Genomic DNA, 21,868 nt, shown 5'->3' on the forward strand with positions numbered 1-21,868 from the left:
TGCCACAAGGTTGCCATTTCATTGTATAAGATGCCGGTGTATGCTGTAGCATTACAATTTCCCTTCACCGGACCTAAAAGACTTTAACCTGTTTTAGCATCACAATGTCCCTGTGCAGAAAGTGAGCTCCATGAAGACATGTTTAACAGATTCGGGCTGGAGGAACACAAGTGTCCTGCATAGAACCCTGACCTCTACCCCACCTTTGAGATAAACTTAAACACCATCTGCACCCTAGACCTTCTCACCTGACTTCAGAGCCTGACTTTACTAATGTTCTCGTAGCTGGATGATCACAAAGCCACATAGCTATACTGAAAAATGTTGTGGAAAGCCTTCTCAGGAGACTAAAGGTTACTATAAAAGCAAAGTCATGTCAAGTATGGTTTTATTGTCATTTCAACCATATACAGTGCAGTAACAACGTTTCCCAGGACAGAGGTGCTACAGCAAACAACGTAAATTGACAAAAGGATCACAAGGAACACAGAAGTACACATAACTCTAAACTCAACACAAAGTGCATATGTGCAGCATTTAGTGCAGAAAAAGTGGAGGGGTGAGGAGGAAAAAACAGACAAGAGACAACACAAGACAAAGAAAAACAGTAACACAGTAGCGCCGACCAGCACAGTAGCAAGAAAGATTGTCCATAGACAGTATGAAGGTTGTGTGCAAAAAGGTTGTGCAAAAATAACTGTCCATATACAAATTAAAAAAAAATACTGTACATGTCGAAAGGAGGGACTAAATGTGGAATGTTTTAAAATGTCAAAAAGCAATACGTCACATGACTTGCATCCTTTAGGAACTCAGTTCTGATGCTCAGTTTTGGCAGCATGATGTAACAGATGTATCTGAATTGAATAATGTTACACTGAAATAAAAATGTTGAATAGTATATAACTTTATTAAAATATCAGCGTCATTATTTAAATAAGTACATTAATATTTTGGCTGTGTTGGAGCCAATATGCTTTGTCTTCCTGCACCTTTTGTCAACAGGTGGAATACTTGTTTTGAGGACATTATGATGACTAGCTGAACCGTTGTGTTGTACTAACTAGCTGTTATAGTGTTTTGTATGTTGTATAGCTGTTGTAGTGTTGTTATAGTGACTAGGAAGCTTTTACTGTATATTGGCTTGGCTTAAACCGTTGTAATAAGATGACTAGTTGAACTGTTGTGGTGATTAGTTAAATTGGTATGTAATGGTGACTAGTTGAATATGTGTGTAATAGTAACTAATTGAACTGTTGTATTATGAAGAATGGTTGAACTGAAGAGTAATTGTGCCTTGGTGAACTGTTGGGCTGTGGTGACTAGTGGAATTGTGTTATCGTGACTATGGGAACTGATGGGTAATGGTGACTAGTTAAACTGTTGTGTTACTGTGACTAGTTGAATTGTTATAGTGACTAGTTGAACTGTTGTGTTACTGTGACTAGTTGAACTGTTATGGTGACTAGTTGAACTGGTGTGTTGCAGTAACTAGTTGAACTGTTGTGTTGCGGTAACTAGTTGAACTGTTGTGTTGCGGTAACTAGTTGAACTGTTATAGTGACTAGATTAACCGTTGTGTTACTGTGACTAGTTGAACTGTTATAGTGACTAGTTTAACCCTTTTGTTACTGTGACTAGTTGAACTGTTATAGTGACTAGTTTAACCCTTTTGTTACTGTGACTAGTTGAACTGTTATAGTGACTAGTTTAACTGTTGTTTTACTGTGACTAGTTGAACTGTTATAGTGACTAGTTGAACTGGTGTGTTGCAGTAACTAGTTGAACTGGTGTGTTGCAGTAACTAGTTGAACTGTTGTGTTGCGGTAACTAGTTGAACTGTTGTGTTGCGGTAACTAGTTGAACTGTTGTGTTGTGGTAAATAGTTAAACTGTTTTGTTATAGTGACTAGTTGAACTAGTGTGTTGCGGTAACTAGTTGAACTGTCCACTGTGCGTGACGAGGAGAAGGATGTGAAAGTAGCACACGCTGCAGTAATATAAACACTGAACAGCAGGGGGCGCCTCGTGACCCGTTACCCTTTGGTTTCAATCCCCCTCATGACGTCATCGGCATTTTCAAGATGGCTGCAGTTCAGGGCCGAAGCAGAGAGAGAGCTAGCGAGCAAAACTACCGGGTTTAAACCTGGAAAGTGTTGGTTTATTCGAGTGGCATCGGTTTTTTTTAATCAGTAATCGTTTACCTCTCAGAGACACCACACGGTTCACGTTTCAGCATCCAGGCGAAAGATTTTCCCGACATGTTAAGCGAGGAGGAAGTGCTAACTGTGGAGGCACTGCAGCTTTAGGTCGGTACTGTGGTTATGGAGCCGAGTGAAGACTTGGATCGTGAGCAGGAACCGAGCCGAGAACTGGAAGTGGATCAGAGATGGTGTGATTAGACATATTTGGGTTAGAAAGCTAGGCGTTTGTTCAGCTGATGTGAGCGCGGAAAGGCCCAGCTCCACCGCCGTGTCGGTCTGCGGATAAAAGTGGATAAAAAGCCGAGGCGTCTCGGAGATCCGTGACACCGCACAGGGACTGGGGTACGTGTTCTAGCTAAGCGAAGGATTTGTCAAATGAGTGTGTGCACATCGAGGATACGAATATGATTGGTTTTGTTACAGGTCGCTCCGCCGCCGTTGGGATCCGCTCCCGGTCATGCCGCCATTGACGGACACGACACAGAGTCACAGACGGAGCTGATGGTCGCGTCAGCCGAAGGCAGACCAACACCCTCCGCCGCTCATGTTAAGGATAACAAATTGGAAATGGACGGACCGGACCCACAGGAGGACAACTTCCGGCACGGCGACGGAAACGACAGACGCCCGACGCGCGAGGAGAGCGCCCAGGACCGCACGGTACCGCTTTACACCGGTACAGCCAATCCGCATGCCGCAATCAAGCTCCCGAACGGTCACGTGAGCTGCGGGTGCGATGCCCGTGACTCGTTTCAGAACTGCTCATGCCCCGCGTCGGGGGAGCTGCTGGCTAACGGTGCCTTGGTCTCGGATGCTGATGCTGCGTCCTCATCTGCACCGTCTACCAGCTCCGCTTCAAGACCTCAGTCGGGTCACGTGAGCCCTGGTGATGATGTTGATGAAGATCAGCCTGGCGCTTTGAGGTCAGGTCGAAGGTCATCATCGTCCAGTTCGGAGGCCGTCAATCGGACCAGGGATTCGGAAACTGCTTCTAATGACTGCATATCAGAAGCTGAGCCGTGCTCCTCCCAGACTCTCTCGAGCCCTGACGACAGCGAGTCTTCCCCAAACCCCGCTTTCGTGGACGTGAACCTGAGCTCGAGGAACACGTATGAAATCAGTCGGCGCCAGAGTGCCCCAGACAACGTGGTCGACGTTGCCGAGCCGGCCCTAAGACAGAAGAAACACGTCATCTCTGAGATCTTTGGCAGGTGGGAAACCGTTGTCTCTGTCGCCCGAGCTTTAATGAAAGGGTTTTTGCAGATGTTGGAATGAAGTAGTTTAATTTTATGAGGCTGCTGAGAGGTGAACGGTTGAGATCTTCTGCTCTGTAAGTGGAAAGCTAATCAGTAACTCGGGGTCAAAACGCACGCCATTATTCATACACATTCCACACGCACGCTGCTGAAAGACTGATGCACAGATTCCAAAGAGACCAACGTGTCCTCCTGTAATCAGACCTGAAATGCTGGGCTTGGCCTGCTCACATTCAAATACGGGCAGATGTTAATCATTATCACATGTAACCCGGGGTCTGAAACCAATTCTCACTAGTTGATAATTAATAATTGATCATTTGATCCTGCTTCACCTCCAAGCACACCTGACAGCCAGATGATAAAATATGTAGGATCTTAATGACCTGGAATGGTCTGACAGAAGGGCTCTGAAGTTGACCCGAATAAAGCGTGTTAGGAAATGAAACAGAAGTAGCTGTATAGAGGAAGTGTAGATGGACAGAGGGAACGGAACGTTGGAACGGACTGAGAACATTTTATGTGTAACCCAACCGAGAAGACTATTAATGAGCAGGGAATTGCTTTTAGACAGACACGTGAAAATCGTAATCAGGTGCGTGTTTCGTGTTATAAGTAATAGATGTTACACAACTAGTTTCCACTGTTGCTCCAAGAGCACTAAGATTAAATATGTACTGTTCATGAAATGCTGTCAGAAAGACATAAACAGATTCGCGTGAATTATCTGGAAACCACATCTCTGTTATGGTGTGTGTGGCACTACCCACAGGACCACTAGCACATATTAGGTAGAATATATAAATAAATATATTTGGGAATGCATATTTCCTAAAAGTCTTCAGTACTGAGGAGCAGTCTGCTAGAGCTCTTTCTGTATGATATTTTGACTTGATTATGTTCATCTGTATAAAGCGTGTGATTGACCGAACTGTATAACAAGAAGGTAATACTTCTGTGCAGAGGGTAAAATATCTCACTAGTGTGCAAAAAATCATTATAGTCAGCAGGATGGGTCTGCACAAAAGTACACAATATCTTCAATGATAGTCAGTTCCAGTAGTGATCTCGAGTTAGAATTCATTGTTTCTTAACTGCAACTTCAAGTGTAGTTTTCAAACCATAGTGTTACACTTAACCAACATTCGTCAGCTTATAGAATCCGGTCACTGTCAGCAAAAACCATGTCCTCGATTGAAACCTTCTGTCCCTTGGCTCAGACTGAATAAATGCTTTTGACAGGTGATGGTTTTTCCATTGTTCAGATATCCACCTGTAGTTTCATATTCCCGTTTCTGAAAGGAGTTTAGTTTTGACGTCCGTTCCGAGGTGCTTTTCTGCTCACCACGGTTGTACAGTGTGATCAGCAGAGTGTACAGTAGTCTTGAACCAGCGAGACTGTTCTTACTCATCATCAAGGTGTTTTCGCCCTCAACTCTGCAACTCAATGGATTTGTCTTGTTTTTTGGGGGTATTTACTGTAAACTCTATAACTATATAGTGCTTGTGCATGAAAATCCCCGGAGTGCAAAAGTCTTTCGCTTGGTTTCTTCTTCATGCAAACTATTAAAACCAGGCACCAGAATTAATCAACATTGTTCCGGTACTTATACACAATCCTGCTCGCTATTATATTACATAAGATAGTACTTTTCCTAACTTGGTTAGGTTTGTGGTATGTTGTGCTTCTGCTTCGTCCTCCCTCGAAATCAGAACAAACGTTTGGTCCCACAACATTTATTTATATTCTATTTGAACCCATTAGCATTTCTGATTGTTTGACTATATCCAAGTGTGCAAATACAGTGTGTAGGTGTTCGAAAGATAAACCAAAGCTCTTGAGATCGACCTTGATGCTGAGCGCAAACAATTCAGAACACGGCGACGTGAAACCTCACCAGTGTTCAAACTGAAAGCCAAGGATACGTCCGTCTGACACGAAGAATAATTATTGCTTTGATATCAATCATCGCTTCTGTAGAGATTCAGATTTTGCACATTTTCTGTTCTGAGCCAATGACCTGACGATTAATTATATTAGGTTGTCGTGAAAATATCAATAAATCTAAGAAAAGAATGGGGGGAAAAACCCATCACAAACAGCTTATAGCAATATCTATTAGTCTTCAGTGTTTATTGTTCAGCAGGACGTTATAATGGCTGCATGCAAAACTGGGTTACAGATCTGCTCTGTGTTTTACCACTTGCACTTCTGCAAACAGTCTGCACAAAGTGGAACAATACCAGGAAACGTCATGCGCTATGTGTTTTGCCTAGAGATTCATTTACATGGCCACGTACTGCCTTTCATTTCTCCATCAGACTTTGGTTTTTGGTTGAGGGCTTTTTTTCCGTTTGACAATTTGACATGAGTTACACCAGGCTGCATTTTGTTTTTGTCTGATTGTTCACAGATTTTCTTTTTTTTATAGACGAACACTTCTTGCTTGTGTGTTTGTCAGGGGCCTGTTCTCCAGAAAGCAGAAAGAGTCTACAAGTGCTCCTGGCTGGAAGCTGTTTGGGAAGGTCCCACTGAGAGAAAGCCCTCCCAAAGACTGCAAAACCATCCAACAGGTCTACTGCTTTCACACATTTCTGTAAAAGAAAAAAATACAATGTCAAGAATTTGTTCACATCCTGCTATTTTTAATATTGTGTGGGTTTCTTGAAATACCGGTATCACCTTGATTAAGCAAGACTACGCAGCATGCACAGTGTTTGGTGCAAAACTGACAAGATTGTGCAATTTTTTTATCTTTCCAGATGGTTAGACAAAAAAATAGCCTGAAATAGCAGATATTTCACCATAAAAGAAGTAGGCTGAAATGTCTGTGACGATTGTCCAACAAACATAGGTGACACAAGTGTGTTTCAGTGATAAGAACACTTCTCTTAGCATGAAGACACAAAATCCTATTCACAAACTCTTCTAATAGTCTTTGCTGCATTTTGAACTCATCAAGAGTCTGAGTTCAACCAGACCACAGTAGACGAACCTACAGGAAGCAAGAGACTCGAGACAAAATTCACACCAAGCACTTTCACTACTGCGCACGATACAACCCGAATGACCATAAAGAGTTACTCTATAATCAGAGCTCACTTCTACATACACGTGTACTTAGTAGAAACGCTTTTGCTTTCTCCGGAATAAGTACGAGGAAGTCACTTGGCACCCAGGAACAAATGTCACTCTCTCATACATTCCTCAGCGTTATGAAGCCGTTGTCTCTCACGTGATTAAAGCTGGAACCTACATTTCATCAGCATTTCTGTGGAAACTAATAGGTTGTTTATAAGTAGTTATTGATAATAAGTTTAGTAGAAAGAAATGTTGGACTAATTGTTATGCTTTAAAAGCATAACATTTATAAACTAAAAGCAGGCAATAAGATAAGACCAGGGTGAGGAATGAGCCCTTTTATTAACTACAACACAGTGTGTTGAATATAATAACATTCTTAGCTCTCAGTACCTACAAGGTGACATAGTGGACATTTGTAGGTCATTTCCTGCTGTAACCAGTGCTTTCTCTGATTAGGCTTCAACCCTGATTGAAATAATTAATGTATGTGATTCCAATAAGTATGAATAGCTGCTGTGCTATAGACTTGAGCTATAGTTGGTTTTTAATTTGACAACTGACAAGGGTCAAAGTCTCGGTGTAATTAGTTATCAATACATAGGTATCGGATTTAGTACATAGTTTGATGAAGCTTTCGAGTCTGGAAACCCAAAACTTTAAATCTATGACAATTGTATAAATCAAATTTAGACTATTGGATAGCGTAAGGATTCTCTTTGCCCCACTAATCATTTTATATTGGTTTCTTTATAAATTATAATGGTAATGTTGTATATAATATTGTGGGATACTATTTTTATTTTTTTTTTTTTACTAAAACAAATTTAGTCATCACTGTTACTAGTGTTTGGTTTAGTGTTTGGTTGTGACCTTCGCCGTCAATTGTTTTATATATTATATACACGATTATATTTGTCATTGTCTCTTTCCCTTGCTGAGATCAGAGATGCTGATCTTGCTGGAATAAAATTCTTCTTATGTACCTGGAGGTTCTCCTTCCATGCAGTTTGGAAAACTGCCAGTTCATTCATCAGTGTTCTATTGATTTCTTTCTTTTTTTTTTTCCTCTTTCTCTCAGACTAAAGAGGTTTCTATCAAGAAGTGCAGTTTAGTTTAGGAACCACCTAAAGCGAACGAGCGAACCGAAGGACAGCACCCGTTTACTGCACATGGAGAGGAGCCAGGAATGAAACATGATGATTTTATCAACAAGGCATTGGGAGGGTTTCAACAGCATACTGGCCTGATTTCTCTTCTTGTGGAAGTGAATACAATCGAGTTCAGATCTTAAATAAATAAATAAACAAACACCCCTTTAGGTTGCGCTCCTCTTGTGTGTGTGAAGACCACACAAAAAAATCCAGATATCCAGCAGGCTGTATGCGTGTTTATTTCTCTTTTTAAATAACGTGTGCGGATTCTGGCCAGGTTGTATCACCAAACGCACGTGAATTCGTTCTTTGCGTTCGAGTCTTCTAGTGTTTACTCAAGCCAGTACGTGGCCAGTAATCTGCCTTCTCAGCATCTACACTTATCCACGACCTCGGCCAGTCTCGACCTTCTGTACCGATGTCTTCTCAGTGTTTAACATGTTCACAAACTTGCCAGTGCGTTTCAACCTTATTTCTTTAGATGATGGACATTTATATGCAACGTCCAGGGTTTGTGCAGTGTTTACATACCACTTTAAATTACATGTATGGATAAACAGGTAATTTAAAGTTGTATGTAAACACTGCACAAACCCTGGACGTTGCATATAAATGTCCCCCCCCCTCCCTAATATTCTGGTTCCGTGCTACTTCAGGAGTCAGAGACCCTGGTGACTAAATGCTGCATTGAATAACCTCCTGAGTGCTCAGGAAAAGTTCCTGTCATATTTAACAGCATCCATATCGGCCAAAAGTGCATAGGAAGCTCTCGCAGCCTTCACCTACGGGCACTCAGGAGTCAAATTAGTTATATGGATGGTACTGTGAAATAATAAACAACATAGGGGTTAGTGTGCATATCGTCATATGCCTGTGTTGTTTAGTGTTTTGAGGTATACTTTTAAGATAGGCACAGTTCAGAATTTGTATTTTTTTGCTTTTGTGAATGCTCCCATATGTGGACATGTAGAAGTAAATATTGTTTGATTTTCCAGAGCTTTATTTTTGTTGGTTAAAAAAAAAAAAAATCTGAGTGTAGTCTCTTCTCTTTCTTTCTTCAGGAGAATAACCCAGGCAGTCTCACGTCAGTTTCAACTCCCAATCTCTTAAGCACAGGGGTATGGCTTTTTGTTTTGTTTTTTTTGTTTTTTTTAATCCATTGTTCTTACATGTCGTCATCTCTGCATGGAGCGTCTCCTTCCATTGGTTTATTTCAACCATCGATATTGTCCCATGCTCGCCTGCTTTCCTGGGCGCTTGCCCAGAAGTCGTTTTGCTGGCTTGCAGATGTGTTAGGCTTAGAAATGCTGATGTGCGCTTATTAATCAGCCTCAGGGAAGTCGTCGTGTCCCTCTTCTGCTTTTCTGCCATCTGTGCATTCACTTTCAAGTATGTTTCTTCATTCAGCTTTGTTCTTATGCAGGTTTTACTGTACCAGATCAAATGTGTAACTAGAATAAATGCTGTCTAGATGTCTGAAGAGAATATTCCCATGAGGTTTTGTCTGCCTGCATTTTCTGTATCCATCATGAGAATCATGCTCATCCCTCATTTTCTTTTTTTTTCACTTTTTAGCAGTTGCTTTGTGACGGCGCACATGTCTTCAGTGCTACAGCTCCTTATGCGCGAATAACTATCGAGCATTTTGACTCTAAAAGCAGTATCTTTGTACTATTTTCTGTGGACGTCATATATGGCACGAAACAGAAAGAATTAGGAACTGTTTTTATTTTATATTCCAGACGTTGTGTTGGACTTATTATTAGTAACGAGTCAGAACTTATTTGGGTACCCAGTGAGGTCATCTTTTTAGACATGTCCTCCGTGTGGAGTTATTGTGACCCTTTCATTTCCTCATAATTATGAAGATCACACGCCATGGCCTAAAGGCCCAGTGGTCCTTGTGATCTTGATTCCTATCATCTGTCTCTCGCTGCCTCATTCATCTTTCACAACCCCTTCATTAAGCCACTTCTCTTTCTGTAAACTCTGTGACAACTGTTTAGTGATAGTTGTCCAGTTTTGAAGGGTTGACTATCAGGTACTGACTCTATATGACTTTTTTTTTTTTTTTTTTTCCCTCACAGGAATATGAGGCTAAAGCTGCTAACAGCCCATCCCAGCCCAGTCAAGGGCGACGTAAGAATCTGGAATTTGAGCCACTGTCCACCACAGCACTCATATTAGAAGACCGGCCAGCGTGAGTACTGGGGTTAAGGGGCAAATTGTTGGACAATACCGGATAAACATTACAGCGGATGTGTTTTGTAAACGTTTTAACGCCACTTACGTATCGGTTGGGTTTTGAAAAAAAAACATTTTGAAAAAGAAAGGGCATAACCACGCAGAGACGCGCCAACCTTCTTTTACATTGGAGAATTCTTCTAATATGAACTACCTGGTATTAACTACCTGCTCCCACCGTTTTGTATTAAAACGCTCCATGTCCACACTTTCGTTGCTCCTCATCCACAGCAAAACTCTTACGTCCCTGTACCGCACATGAACAGAACCGCGTGGTGTTTATTTACTTTCCGGCTCTTTGAAACGTCGCAGCAATGCCTTAAATGTGTCATCGTTTTTAAAAGCCTTAGTTTTCACAGTCCACACTGTTCTGCCAAAACGGCATTTTCAAACTTATCCACTTTGGAGAGTGTTTTGTTAAATATGGTCCTAAAAATCTTTAGGGAATTGTGCGTATTCGAGTCCGAGGCAATTCTGCATATTTAAGTCTGACAAGTATGGAATTTTGCAATGAAAAATATGTAAGGACCCTGGATGCCTTTCCTTCCTGTCCTGTTAAATGGAGTTTTAATTCCTATCTGCTAAAGGCTATTGATGTATGGTTCTAATAGACAAGTATTTAGGCAAATTTATGCCATTCATCTAATTTAGTTTAATTTTGTTCACACATAAAGAGGTTATTTTTCTAGCAGCCTTTCCCTCAAGTGCTTAGTGGTTACTGTAGAAACTACATGTATTAATTAATTTCTTGTTTACTACGATAAAAAAAGTCATGCTTGGCTGCCGGTCTGGTTCCTAGCGACCCTTTGGACTGTGCGTTATCATCCCTTCTGCATCAATTTATTATTTTTTTCTGTATATTTTTTACTGTCCATACATGCAAACTGGTCCGAATAAAACCGGCTCCTACCCTCCAGACTGGATTTGTTTAGCAAAACACAATGACGTGTCACAAGACGAGGCTGTTTACCTCGTCTCAATGTCCCAGACTCGGAAATTGCAATTTTCCATCATATCTGCTGAAGTGAGATCAGTGTCAGGTAGCATTAGAGCCTCTTTGACCTTAGTGGCGTATCAGGATACAGCACAACACAATGCTGCGCTTCCAAATGAGCTCTAGGCAGGATGTCCTGTTACTCAGCCTTGCAGTGTGCAGTCCTCGTCTCCTCTGCATGCAGATCAGGGTGTGGTGTGCACTGCGTGGTGTAGCGTTCAAGCCCAACGAGGAACTCACTTCCCTCAAACAAAGACCCAGAAATGAGTTTAAACTTATTCGGCGGCTCCGGTTTCACCACACATAGCTTACGAACCGTGCCCTTTTCTCAGGCACTCATTAGAAATGTATGATGGCTGAAATGCGAGAGGGATTTGTGATTCAGGAGGCCTACGCTGGAGTGGAATGGTAGATAGTAAAGTTCTGGACTAGGGCTTGGGATTTTTGTAATATGGACACAATGATTTGGATAATCACATACAGTGGCTGCAAATAAGTAGGGAGTAATGAACAGCCTAACTGAAGTGTTTTTGTTCCCTTTTATAAAATAGCATTTTCTCACATCTTTTTTTATCTCTCTTGAAGGACTGCATCTTGACATGTTAGAAACGGCAAAGCCTTTTGCCATGTGAGAAAAGTGTAATTTATATGTTTTACTGTAACAAAGAGTTGACAATGCAGACCCCCTCCAAAACCCCCAAAAAACCTTTGTATAATGTTCTCGCTTGAATTTCCCCATGTAACGTCTTTCTATTTGAGCATGTTCATGTATAGAAATATTTCAATCAGATCTTCTTATATAGAAAATTATATAGAAATTAGTTTTAGAAATGAAAGCAACACCCCCAGACAGATCAGATGCTGCTAGATGTTCAAGCAGACTGCGTGTCTCATGCGCACTTAGTAAAGCATCAAAACACAACATGACCCATCCCTACATTTTGTTGTATTCACTTTCTCGTTTTCTGCTATGTTTATTATTAAACCCGCTCACTTCCTTCTCAGTAACCTTCCTGCCAAACCCGAGGAGGAAGCTCAGCGCCACCGGCAGGAATATGATGAAATGGTGGCTGAGGCCAAGAAGAGAGGTAAAGAAGAGCTGCTTAGACACCATGCCATAGAAGAATCTATTATTCCGTTTATATTGACTTGCTCAAAGCAACCCTAAATTAAAATCAGCTAAACACTAATGCAGATGCAAAGCTACTGCGTTTGAGCCTGCTGAATTTGCATGCTTTACTAGCTGACTAATCACTCATCACAGTTTTCTCTTTTAATAGGTTTGAGAGTGCACTTATTTAACTGTGTGTGTGTGTGTGTGTGTGTGTGTGTGTGTGTGTGTGTGTGTGTGTGTGTGTGTGTGTGTGTTCATGCAGAAATGAAGGAGGCCCAGAAGAAGAAGCAGCAGATGAAGGAGCGCTTCAAGCAGGAGGACAGCATCGTTAATGCCATGGTGGTGTGGAACACTGAGGTCCTGCCCAACTGGGACAGCATGTGAGCAACTTTTCCTCCATCCACATAGCCTGGGGAGTTCTGAATTCATTATGGGGCAAAAGAGCAACACTAGAAAGGAAAAAGAAATTTGCGACTCACGCTAGGTTGATTTGCCATTTGCAGTGAATCAAGAGGCCGATCACAAGTCGCTCTGTATTTGCATAAAGTTTAACTTGCTTCATTTTGTCGTTTGAGGTCTCGAGTCTCTTGGATTGGGCAATGGATTTTGTATAATTTTTTTATACAGCTTATATGTGCAATATACATACATATATATTATGCTTATTTAAGTGATTTAACTCCTCTTTTCATTTACTCCCGCAATGTTTAGGCGTGGCACACGCAGGGTTAAAGATCTGTGGTGGCAAGGGCTTCCGCCCAATGTCCGCGGCAAAGTGTGGAGCCTAGCCATCGGCAACGAGCTCAACATCACCCCAGGTATTCAAACGATTGAGAGATTTTATAGTGAATGAAGTAAGAATTACAACACTGGGTCTCAGAAATCTTTATGTCTGAATTGCGTAATAAGTATAGTCATTAAAGAACAGGTGTGTGAGTAACTCGATTACAAAAATGCTTCATTTAGTCCATTTGACTAAACATGGAGCACTGTGTTTCCCACGGACCTTTATTACTGACGCACCGCCTGCTAAACTCTAGAGCACTCTGGACAGGAGAAGACAGCGAGGTGCATGGAGAAGTTCCAAGTCCAAAAAAAAAAAAACGGCAGAAAGCTTATGCAGTTTGGGATCATTTTAAACTAAAACATAAAGAAAACTCCCAATAGTGCGGTCACTGTTTTTAAAGAAATTTGAAATAGATTTTTATATTTGTATTTATATACAGTGCGGTCAAAAAGTTTGCCTGCAGTGGTGCCATGGAGCAAGTTTATATATATATTCCTGGATAAATACACGGATTTGCAATACACGAGTTACACAAAAAAAACCAGGAGTAAGATTAATTGAGTTTTATTAAACAAATAGTTTCCCATAACTTTTGAGGTTTTGAACTGCACTCTATTTATTTGTATTTTGATGTAATATGGCAATTAAATGCACTAAATTGGTTTAGTTTTTATAGATATTCTTGTTTGCAATTTCAGCAATAAAAATGTATAAAATAAATTTTCTCACTCTTATTTAGTATTGCTCTTAATAAATAAAGAGAAAGTACTTATTCAATTACTCGATTAATCGATGGAATAATCGTTAGAATTAGCAGCAGCCCTATTAACTACAATATTCTAGTTTGTAAAAACAATATAATGTTATAGACAATATTCGCACATAAATTCAGCTTTTCCAAAGACTTTGGAAAGATGCAACAGCTACACAATATGGGAAAAAGTTTGTGAACATCTGACTATAAGATTTATGTGCTTTTAAAAAATATTTTTTTAAACATCTAATTTGCTGTGAAGATGTTCCACTAGATTTTGGACTGTGCTTGTATAGATTTGTGCTCATTCAACAGTTCATCCCAAAGGCTAATTTCAGAGCTCTACAGCAGGCCCTTGAGCAGGACTCATAACCTTTACCTGTTCAGCTGTAAGAAAGAGAGAAATTGTAGTTGCTATTTTTCAGTAGCTTTATTCCTCATTGTATCAGAGAAGGTGAATGAAATGAGAACTCTTAAAAGGTTGGAAATGTCTCTAATTGTTCCAAAGAATAATTGTCTTTATCCTTGTAGGTATTCTCATGTCTGATAAGCAGGTTTCAGCTAAATTATTTACATGAAAGGCATGCAATTGGCTCTAACTGAAAATGTGCTACCTAAGCCAAGCTGGTTCATTTAAAAAACAAAACAAAAAAAAGCTAGAATATTCTTCCAAAAGTCACACATACCTGTAAATTTTTGATTTTATTATGTACAGTGAAGCGACCAGAGTTCACAAGGGTAAGAACAGTCCAGTTTAAAATAAATGGAAGAAAAAATAAAATAAAATAAAAACTAAATTTTTGTACCACAGCTACCAAAGCAGTTGTGGCTTAGAGATGTGGAAGGTTGTGAGTTCAAATCCCAGTACTGAAAACCATTGGGTTATTCAGTGAGTTGCTTTGGACAAAAGTGAATACATGTACATGCTGCATCTGTAGAGGAATTCCCCGCCCCTGCCAAAGAGTCTTTATCATAATGTCTGTTTGGGGGGGGTTAAAAGGAGATTTGACCTTGGCCAGGTTCAAGGAAACTTAGTGTCGTTACTGAAAGAAATAAACCTGCATAACGGAACGTTTCAGCTCTGGGTTTTTGTCCAAGAGAAGTCCGGCTTGCTTACTTTCTCCCCATGCTTCCTTCCTCACTTGTCTTTCCGTCTTGTTCTTTGCAGAGCTGTACGAGATCTTTCTCTCCCGGGCTAAGGAGCGCTGGAAGAGCTTCAGAGAGACAGGCAGCGAGGTCGAGGCAGAGGGTACGTCTTCACCAACATTGCATGTACATGTTTTTGTTGGGCAGGGTCCCTCAGCACGAACATCCTCTTGGACACCAAGCCCAGTCACAGCATGCGGCTTTAACTGCTGCTTTTCCCTGCAGCGTTTCAACACAGCTGTCTTCAGGCTTCTGGTAAACTGCAAGCTGATCTTCATCGACACAAGCGCTTCCTGTAGTCGTGTTTTTATTTTTTCCCCACACATCTGGAAAGTATTTTGTTCCAGACACGACAGACAGACAGACAAAGAGTGCTGAGATAACCTTGTGTTTTGGTACTTTAGTTATAGTTAAATAATGAGAATTTTAATAACATATTGATAATTTGAGGTACAATTAGCCATGAGTTTAAATTAAGTTTTGCCACTGCACCATGATTTAACTTGAAATGGGCAAAAACAAAACAACAAAAAAAAAAAACAGCTGCATATGCATTATATACTGTATTGTCTTTCCATTTCCATTTTTTGGAAATCTTTTTGGATGTCACTAGTTAATTCCCCCCTCATAAAATGCAATAAGCACACAAGTCTTGTACCCTTTAAAAAATGTAAGTAATTTGTCATAAGACCATGATTCATATTGTAGCTGGATGAGCAGGCGTAGTGGTTTCTTTTTTTTTTTTTTCTTTTTTTTTTGGTTGTTTCAGCAAAATTCCTGGCACGGAATTACGGAGTAGAAACCACTTTGTCTTTTTGCAAATCATTTATTTTCTATTCCTCTCAGTTCCTTCGGTGCATTCTTAAATACATTTCCTGTACTTATAGATGTATTATTCAGTATCGCTTTCATTATTTTCAGGATATAAAATGTCATTGTATGAATGTACTTACGCCGTCATGTTGTCCACAGAGAGCGGGGCATCACTAGCAGATCGGGAATCCAGCCTGGATCTGATCAAACTCGACATTTCTCGCACCTTCCCCTCGCTCTTCATCTTTCAGAAGGTGCGTTTGGTAAACACCGACACCGCTGAGGTTTAATCTGTGCCCATAAACAAACTGTGACCTGTGTCTTTTCTCTCTCTTGGTGTCAGGGAGGGCCGTACCATGATCTGCTGCACAGCGTACTCGGAGCGTACACCTGCTACCGGCCCGATGTGGGATATGTGAGTGTGCCTTTTTTTTTGGGGGGGTGGTGGTGGAAGAGAGAGGAAATAAAATGAGAGCAGTTAATCATACCAGTGGTGAACAGTAAGGAAGTGAATGTAATTCTTTACTGAACCCAAGCAGCTTTTTCACGTATCTGTACTTTACTGAAGTAATTCCATTTGGGGAGACTTTTACTTTAATTTCACTACATTTGAAAGTCTTTTTTCTGAACTACATTTTGGAAAATCTGTCGTTTTTAATTTTTATTTATGAGCAGATAAAAACCGAACTGGTCAAACACGCAGCAAGTCACCGAACTTGTTTCGATTGCCGCTAGGTGGCATCTACTTGTCACAAACTTACAGTTCAGCATCAGTTCAAAAGCAAGCAGAACATTTGGAGAGTAAATAAACCTAAACACCAAAATTCTCTGCTCACAAATAAAATAAAAAAATTCATTTGGTTCTAAAGGTTTTGTGTTCATGATCACTTTAGTAGATATCCATCCAGTGTTTGACTCATTAATGTCATTCTATTAATAGATTGTGTGCTGAGAGTAACATTAGTCTTTTCACATAATCTGAGTTGATTAAGCAAAGAGTCTTGTGACAAAAACAATAATAGGAACATTATAGTCATTATAAATCAATAGTACTTCTGATACATAAAGGCAAATACTTCTGTACTTTTACTCAAGAGGAAGTTTAAAGGGAGCACTTTTACTGGAGTCATATTTTACCCAGTGTATCTCTACCTCCACTTTAACTCAAGTACATGGTTTGTGTACTTCGTTCATCACCGGTCCACACTGCTTATGCATTGTGGTTACAGTCAAATTTTCCAGTGGTCATGTGTAGTTTTCATAAATTAAAAAAAAAAAAAAAGCCATTGGTAAGTCTAACAGTGCTGAACAAATAAATAAAACATCTTTTGTTTATCAGACTCTGCAGCTGTTAAAGTTTCACCACTGCAGATTCGGATGTCTACTACTCTCCCTGCAAGCATAATTGCAGCTTACAGACGAATCGCCCACCTTCGATTTGTGCAAGAGCTCGACTAAAATATCAGATTTATGCCACTGTGTGTTTGCACTGAGAAAGTCAGGTGATCAGAAAATGTCAGATCAGCCAAACGCCATGTGACTCATTAATGATTCACGGTTATGTAGGTGTTTAGAAACCGCTGCTCGGCGAGTGCTAAATCATTAACATGACCGCTTCCAGGTGCAGGGAATGTCATTTATCGCCGCCGTGTTGATCCTGAACCTGGATGAGGCCGACGCCTTCATCGCCTTCGCCAACCTCCTGAATAAACCCTGTCAGATGGCTTTTTTCAGAGTGGACCATGAACTGGTACAGAAGAGAAGAAAACTTTGAAATCTTTTTTCTTTTTTTTTTTTTTATATCCAGCAGATGTTTTTCTGTTGTTTTCACGTTGCCGTGGTGCAATTTCATTTGCAGATGCTGAAGTACTTTGCGGCGTTCGAGGTGTTCTTTGAGGAAAATCTTCCCAGGTTGTTCAGTCACTTTCAAAGCTCCAACCTCACTCCAGACCTCTACTTGATAGACTGGTGAGTGGCAGCAGGAACGGCAATGTTTTGAATGGCAACAAAGAGAAAAAAAATTAAAAATAAAATATTGGAGAATCTGGACATGATCTCTGGAGGTGAAATCAAGTGATATAAACAAGGAGTTTTACAAATTCAGGAGTTAATCATTTTCTGCTGTTTGCTGGAATTTACGAATTCCTGTTCCTAAGAGTTGGGTATTAATAATATCAGTTCAAAAATCTGCATCTCTCTGAATGCAAAATAATGGTTGACTTTGGACTTGTCCACACTAATGCGTTTTTGTTTGAAAGCGCATATTTTTCTCTGTCCACACTGAGACAACGTTTTCATTGTACCAAAGTGGATACATGATGGATATTAGCTGTAACAATTTGTGGCAGTGGGCGTGTGGAGACAATGAAGTCGTGATCATATGAAATATTATAATGCATGGCCTCTCAGAACTGTAGTTTTTAGACAAATGGCCGTCTTCAATTTTATCCGGATTAGTATAGAACTAGCATTTATTTCTTCATTTTTCATAACTTCTGTGCAGCTTCTGTGGATCTTCTTAGTTGTATTAATAATATTATAATATAATAATATTGCTATGCACTAATGTAATAAACTCCCATCTTCACTGCAGGACTGGAGACCAGGGGGGTGTCATGTCAAAATCAAATTAGTTTTTGCCTTATATTTTATGAAATGCTGTCTTGTAAACGTACTTTACTAAAGGCAGCACCTTTTGTGTGTGCGCGTGCATGTGCAGGATTTTTACACTCTACAGCAAGTCCCTACCGTTAGACGTCGCCTGCCGCGTATGGGACGTGTTCTGCCGAGACGGAGAAGAGTTCCTGTTCCGCACGGCTCTGGGGATCCTGCGCTTGTACGAGGACGTGCTCCTCCACATGGACTTCATCCACATGGCTCAGTTCCTTACGCGCCTGCCCGAGCAAGTCCCCACGGAGCGCCTCTTCAGCGCCATCCTCAACACTCACATGACCAGCAGCAACCGCAAATGGTCCCAGGTGTGTCTGACATCCACACCATTCCACAACACAAGCCAGACTTCTTTTATAGCCTTCATATTGTTCTGTAGCCTGCACGTGAAACCTCTTTCCTTTTCCACATTTTTCTTCCATGAATGGGATACACCATTACACCACAATACAGGACACACAGAACACTATACTTTTAGTCCATACATGGGCTGCATTACAATAACATAACATTGCATCACACCAACAGCCTTCACCACTGACCATCGGTGAGTTGTCATAGAAAAAGAGTTTACTAACAGGAGATTTTGTGCACTAAAATATCATTCGCAGGGCATAATGGGTATTTTTGACTAATAGTTGTGACTAATGTGTCTAAAGCACACACCTGATTATACAGTATAATGCATTTAAAGAGAAGCAGCGCCTTGTTTTTAACGCTGTGTGCAGCCATGTCGATTCGGATGTCGTAGTCCGACTATGTATTATTTTTTGAGAAGAAGATGAAACAATTGGCCTCGGCAACACTGCGCTAACTTTAGTTTATTTTTATAGCTCTGGTGTCGTTTTGGATGTTTTTCAAGTTTAATAATAATAAAAAACAATTACACTGCGTTTAAAGTGCGAAGCGAAGAATAAACAAAGCCACTTAACATGTTCTTCGGAATCCGGTCGGTACAAATAAATGTACCGTTACACCCCTAAAATAAAAATAAAATTGGGAAGGGAATTCTGTATGCATGGCATATTCTGTACATAAGGATTTCACTTGCATGCTGGGAAAGTAAATACAATTTGTGGCTTTCTGATTGAAGAAAACTGCATGGTGGTGTGGTGCAGCATGATGTCAGAGTACTACATCCTGAAGTCCGTTATTTTTCAGCAACTGCTAACAAGTGTTAAAATCCACTCCTACCACAGCAGCTTTGTGTACGATTAGAATTTAAGGACTTGTTAAACTTTTTTATATATATATATATATATATATATATATATATATATATATATATATATATATATATATATATATAATTATTATTTTTATTATTATTGTCAAGAGGATTGTGTCTCTCTCTGAGATATGTCTCTCGGGGGCAAGTCCTTCTACAAAATGTTAAAAAACGACCGAGCGCATCAGTCACATAGAAACCTGATTTTGCATTGAAACTGTCGGAGCTGATGTTCTTGAAAATGATTTGACGCCTTGATTGAATGCATGTTGGAATGTGTTAAATGAATAACATCTGGATTGGATAACTAATGTAATAATGCCAGGTCATCTTTGTTCGACATCAGGCCTGTCACTTGTGTCACATGTCTTTTTTTTTATATCCCCTTTCTTTGTAGGTCTTCAGTGCACTAATGAAGGACAAAGAATCGGACAAAAGTGGCAGCCCTACCCTGAAAAGCTCCTGACGCCTCTCATCCTCATGCTACACCTTCAGTCTTTTGTCCTTTGTGTTGTCTTTTCCGTCTGAGGTTGTAATAAGCAGAAGGTCAAGGAGTCGGCGTGAAGGCTGAAGTAGAACCGGTTCTCATAGAAACGACCTGCAGTATTACAGACATGGCTAGCGATTAGATGTAGGAATAAATGTAGAAGTCTGTGGGAAAAGAAAAGCTTGTGTGTTTTCCCATACAAGACACACACAGTTCCTCCTGAAGAAAAAATATTCCACCACCAGCAAATTGATTTGATCCGAAAACATTCTTTTTTTAGTTTTTCCACATGGACCAACAGGAACGGCGATTTTCCCGTGTCGCGCACTATATCGCCGCTTTCTTCCTCCACCAGTTCACGTGTTGCACTTAAAGCTGTGATGTTGATGAAGGATATTCTTAACACTACTCTTAAACCGAGCATCAGGACTAGGAGGAGGCTGTACTTGTTAAAAAAAAAAAGGAGTATTGTGACTAAAATGTCTATGATGTGCAATGAAGGTTCGAAAAGCAGTGAATAAAAAGCTTTGCATGCTGGTCGCAATCAGCTTTTCATTCCACAAGCCTGGGATATGGGACAAGTTTTTCTCTCCAAAAAAAAAAAAAAAACCGAGGACACTAAATTATCAAAACGCCTGTACGCTCAGATGAAATTGTCTTTTCTTAATATAAACATTGTCCATTTTTGTCTGTTTTAATATTCGACCAAATGTATCCGCTCTGTCTGCAGTGTGCTTCGTCTCTCGGGGTGGGAGGGGGGGGGTGGAGGCTTTGAATGTTATGCTCTGCGTCTCGGATTTATGATTTTAAGAAAAAAAATCTGTGCTGTGTGTTTGTTTTAATTCCGACTTTGTTTTCTACTCACTCCCTGCTATTGTACAGTTTTCATACTGCGTAATGAGCAGAATTGTAAATACGTGATGAAGTGGACACCACTAAAAGTAGAGCACATGTAAATAAAGCCGAGAATGGAAACGTGATCTTGGTGTTTGTCCTGCATCTCATGCAAATACACACCGTGTACTCAGTGACCGTGAAGCTAATCTCTGTATGGAATCTGATCATCGAAATTAAAGCAGTGAAAGTACGTAATAACAAACACATTCAAAAACTCCGATCGCTTGTTATCTTTTATATTTATACAGTGCATTCAGAAATTATTCAGACCCCCTTTAGTTTTTTCTATTTTTTTGCGTTGACGCAAGTCTTTTGGGGGGTTTGACGCAACGAGGTTTGCACACCTGGATTGGGGGATTTTCTGCCATTATTCTTTGCAAATTATCTCAAGCCATTTTCAGGTCTACAGAGTTAGGGTCAGGGTTTTGGCTCAGCCAATCTTGGACATTCACAGAGTTGTACCCTAAGCTGTGTTGTCTTGGCTGTGTTTAGAGTCATTGTCTCGTAAGAAGGTGGACCTTTGGGCCAGACTGAGATCCTGAGTGCTGGGGAACAGGTTTTTTTATTGAGTATATTCAGAGGTGGGAAGTAACGAAGTACAAATACTTTGTTATTGTACTTAAGTAGATTTTTCTGGTATCAGTACTTTATTTATTTTTTGCCCAACTTTTTACTTTTACTCATTACATTTTTACACAAATATCTGTACTTTCTAATTCGTACATTTTCAAAACACGCTCATTCCTTTAGTTTTAATCTATTTGGTGAATGTCAATATATTTTTTTCTTCTCATTGCACACCGTTTTCAGCCCTATGACCTATTTCCTGTCACCACACAGCTTTTTCAGTCCACTGGTGTATCATTTCCTGGCTCTCACACACCACAGATGCAGGTGAGTTTATTAAGATAACAATGAGCAGGCAGAAGGCAACAAAGAAGTAGTATGGGGCTGATGTGGATGACACAGTGATGTAAACATGACCGAGAACAGAGACATTTCTGATCACCTGATCATTAAAAAAATGTATTTGCTTTGT

At 40.3% G+C, this 21,868-nt stretch overlaps 1 protein-coding gene across 4 annotated transcripts; it reads left to right on the plus strand.

Moving 5' to 3' along the window:
- Window positions 1–2,061: 2,061 nt before the first annotated feature.
- tbc1d12b (TBC1 domain family, member 12b) lies at window positions 2,062–20,912 on the plus strand. 4 transcript variants are annotated; one of them, XM_046853820.1, is made up of 15 exons: window positions 2,062–2,545; window positions 2,627–3,414; window positions 5,892–6,033; window positions 8,757–8,813; window positions 9,783–9,895; window positions 11,939–12,021; window positions 12,310–12,427; window positions 12,759–12,865; window positions 14,757–14,837; window positions 15,707–15,801; window positions 15,891–15,962; window positions 17,169–17,297; window positions 17,406–17,515; window positions 18,267–18,525; window positions 19,843–20,912. In XM_046853820.1, exons 2-15 carry the CDS (start codon window positions 2,705–2,707, stop codon window positions 19,909–19,911), a joined length of 2,145 nt encoding a protein of 714 aa, XP_046709776.1. In that variant the 5' UTR covers window positions 2,062–2,545; window positions 2,627–2,704; the 3' UTR covers window positions 19,912–20,912. The 4 variants fall into 4 exon arrangements, with proteins under 4 accessions (XP_046709776.1, XP_046709778.1, XP_046709777.1 ...); XM_046853821.1 differs by having other exon boundaries at window positions 2,064–2,545; window positions 5,922–6,033; XM_046853822.1 differs by lacking the exon at window positions 8,757–8,813.
- The last annotated feature ends 956 nt before the right edge of the window (window positions 20,913–21,868 follow it).

This window comes from Silurus meridionalis, chromosome 7, assembly GCF_014805685.1.
Source record: "Silurus meridionalis isolate SWU-2019-XX chromosome 7, ASM1480568v1, whole genome shotgun sequence".
Taxonomy (NCBI): Eukaryota; Metazoa; Chordata; class Actinopteri; order Siluriformes; family Siluridae; genus Silurus; species Silurus meridionalis.

Excerpts from the sequence above, each read along its gene's own strand:
- tbc1d12b (XM_046853820.1), top strand. The coding sequence starts at position 2,705 with ATGGTCGCGTCAGCCGAAGGCAGACCAACACCCTCCGCCGCTCATGTT. Across the intron at positions 6,034-8,756 it reads ACTGCAAAACCATCCAACAG|GAGAATAACCCAGGCAGTCT; the intron begins GTCTACTGCTTT and ends TTCTTTCTTCAG. Across the intron at positions 17,298-17,405 it reads TCAGAGTGGACCATGAACTG|ATGCTGAAGTACTTTGCGGC; the intron begins GTACAGAAGAGA and ends TTTCATTTGCAG.